General features: G+C 30.8%; 1 protein-coding gene across 1 annotated transcript in view; it reads right to left on the bottom strand.

Annotated features, from left to right (window-relative positions):
* LOC106474710 (serine/threonine-protein kinase tousled-like 1) overlaps positions 1 to 2,272 on the bottom strand; it is a gene marked incomplete at its 3' end in the record, with an annotated part of 25,657 nt that overhangs the window by 5,668 nt on the left and 17,717 nt on the right. Inside the window, exons 12-13 of the mRNA XM_013935401.2 lie at positions 1,582 to 1,663; positions 69 to 160 (exon numbers count right to left, since the gene is read on the bottom strand). Of these exons, the coding sequence (XP_013790855.2) occupies positions 69 to 160; positions 1,582 to 1,663 (174 nt within the window). The remainder of the gene's footprint in view (positions 1 to 68; positions 161 to 1,581; positions 1,664 to 2,272) is intronic.

Raw genomic sequence — 2,272 nt, forward strand, 5'->3', positions numbered from 1 at the left:
TTCTTGTCATCTTTCCAATCTTTATTGAGTTGATGGATAATATAAATACAAAATAAGTAAAAACTTACTTTATGTAGTTGGCTTTCTTGTCATCTTTCCAATCTTTATTGAGTTGATGTATTTTACAAGCTACATATCGCTGCTCTTTCAAATCAAAAGCCTGATAGAAAAAAAACAAGGGAGGGTTGTGAAACACAGTTAACTTTTGTAAATGTGGCTTTAATATACTTATACAATGCCATCCAATAAAATAAGACACACTCATAGAACTTGCAACTGTGTTGTAACTAAGTAAAAACCCAACAGAGAATGTAATAATGCACTATTTTATGTGAATCTACTTGTGTATACATACATAACATTGAAAGGGTTTTGTGTACTGAAAAGTCACGTAATAGTTACAATATACATTAAGTTACGGATATGTATTTCCTTTGTTTATCAATAAAACATCATTACTTTAGTAGTGTACAAAACACAAACTTGAATATTATAGTTTCAAAACCATTCTTCAAAGGTTTATCTTTAAGTTAAGGTACATTTTATAGAAGTACGGTCTGCTTTCTAACAATTCTCCGCTTAAAGAGTTTAATAGCGTAATGTTTTCTTTCTTTATACACAAACATGTGGAAATCAATTCTGAAGTAAAAAGTTGTTTGATACTTTGTTATTTTTGCTCTAAGAATTCTTTGACTGTTTCTTCAAATGTAACTAACATATAATACTCACTATTCAGACTACTTATATCTAGCTTTTTATCCTCGGCCATTTTGTTGAAAAATTAAGAAATTGACACCATTAACAAACCCCAACAGTTATAAATTAGTTCTAACCATTTCCTTATAACATTGACATATTAGTCTACTGCAGGGGTTCTAAAATATTTTTGGGTCAAACCTAACTTTATAAATAAATATGTAACTTGCCCCTCCCCTAAAAGACTTGCACACACTTAGAAATAACATACAAGATGGTACCTTTTTCTCATGCCCCACAAACGTATTCATTTTTGTGTATTTTACAATTGTGCAATTCGGCAGGAACAGAGAGAGAGAGCCATTGAAACCTGGCTAAATTAAAAGTCTGCTCTGATTGGTTCTCTGCTTTATAAGCACAGATTTTTTGTTTTTTAAAAGTAGATATAAAAACGAAGGTTAACTATATATATTTTCAAGTGTACAAATTGAAAATATAAACATAAAAAAACTTCTGTTACATTATTGCATTATCTGAACACTACCATTCACTCTTAAAAAGTTTGACACCCCAGCCACAGGGGATGTGTCCCCCACTACTTGAGAACTTCTGGTCTAGTGTGTGTTATCAGCTAAGATACAACTGACATTGTTATTAAGCATATTGGCATTCAAGCTCAGATAGAAATTAAAAATTCGTTTCACTACCAATACATCAATAATAGTTATTTGGTAATCAAGATATTATGAAAGCTACTACATTCTTTCTTGTTTTTAAATTTAAAATATACGGTAGAATATCCTTCAATAAATTAAATCAACAAGATTACCCCCAGTATTAAGAATAACAAAAATAAAACAGAATAACACAGATTCTTATTCTTACTTTATGAACTTCACTAAATCCTCCTTTTCCCAGCAAGATCAACAGTAAGTATTTATCAATCAAAACGGTATGGTTACTAAACCTGAAAAACAAACACAAGTAACTGTTTTAATAACACAGGAAATTTTTCTCTCATAAGAAGTCATCAGCTCAGATTGTTTTTAAAAAAATATCACACTCATTTCAAATCAAACACTTTTCTTTGTTTTTTTGGAAACATAACAACTTATAATATTTCCAACCCTCTGAGTTCTACAGGCTCTTATGGATCCTAAAATCATTATTCTCTCGTCTAAGGAGCTATTTTGCATTTGTTTTTTTAAAACCCTTTTTTTTTTTGGAACAGTTTCTTGATTTTTAGTTTTTAATCTCTGCATGTAATGGAATGGATCCAGTGGAGATCCGATGAAGAAGGAAATCTCTGCACATGATGGAATGGATCTAGTGTGGATCTGATAAAAAAAGAAATCTCTGCACATAATGGAATGGATCCATAAGGAATCCGATGAAGAAAGCAATTTCTACAAATGAAAGAATGGACCTAGTGTTGATCTGATCAAGACAGTAGTTTCCAGACTTATTAAAATATACCAAGTGGAAATATGATTAAAACAGCAGTTTCAACACATGATGGAATGGATTAAAACAGCAGTTTCAACACATGATGGAATGGATTAAAACAGCAGTTTCA

This window comes from Limulus polyphemus, unplaced genomic scaffold (assembly GCF_000517525.1).
Source record: "Limulus polyphemus unplaced genomic scaffold, Limulus_polyphemus-2.1.2 Scaffold7577, whole genome shotgun sequence".
Classification (NCBI taxonomy): Eukaryota; Metazoa; Arthropoda; class Merostomata; order Xiphosura; family Limulidae; genus Limulus; species Limulus polyphemus.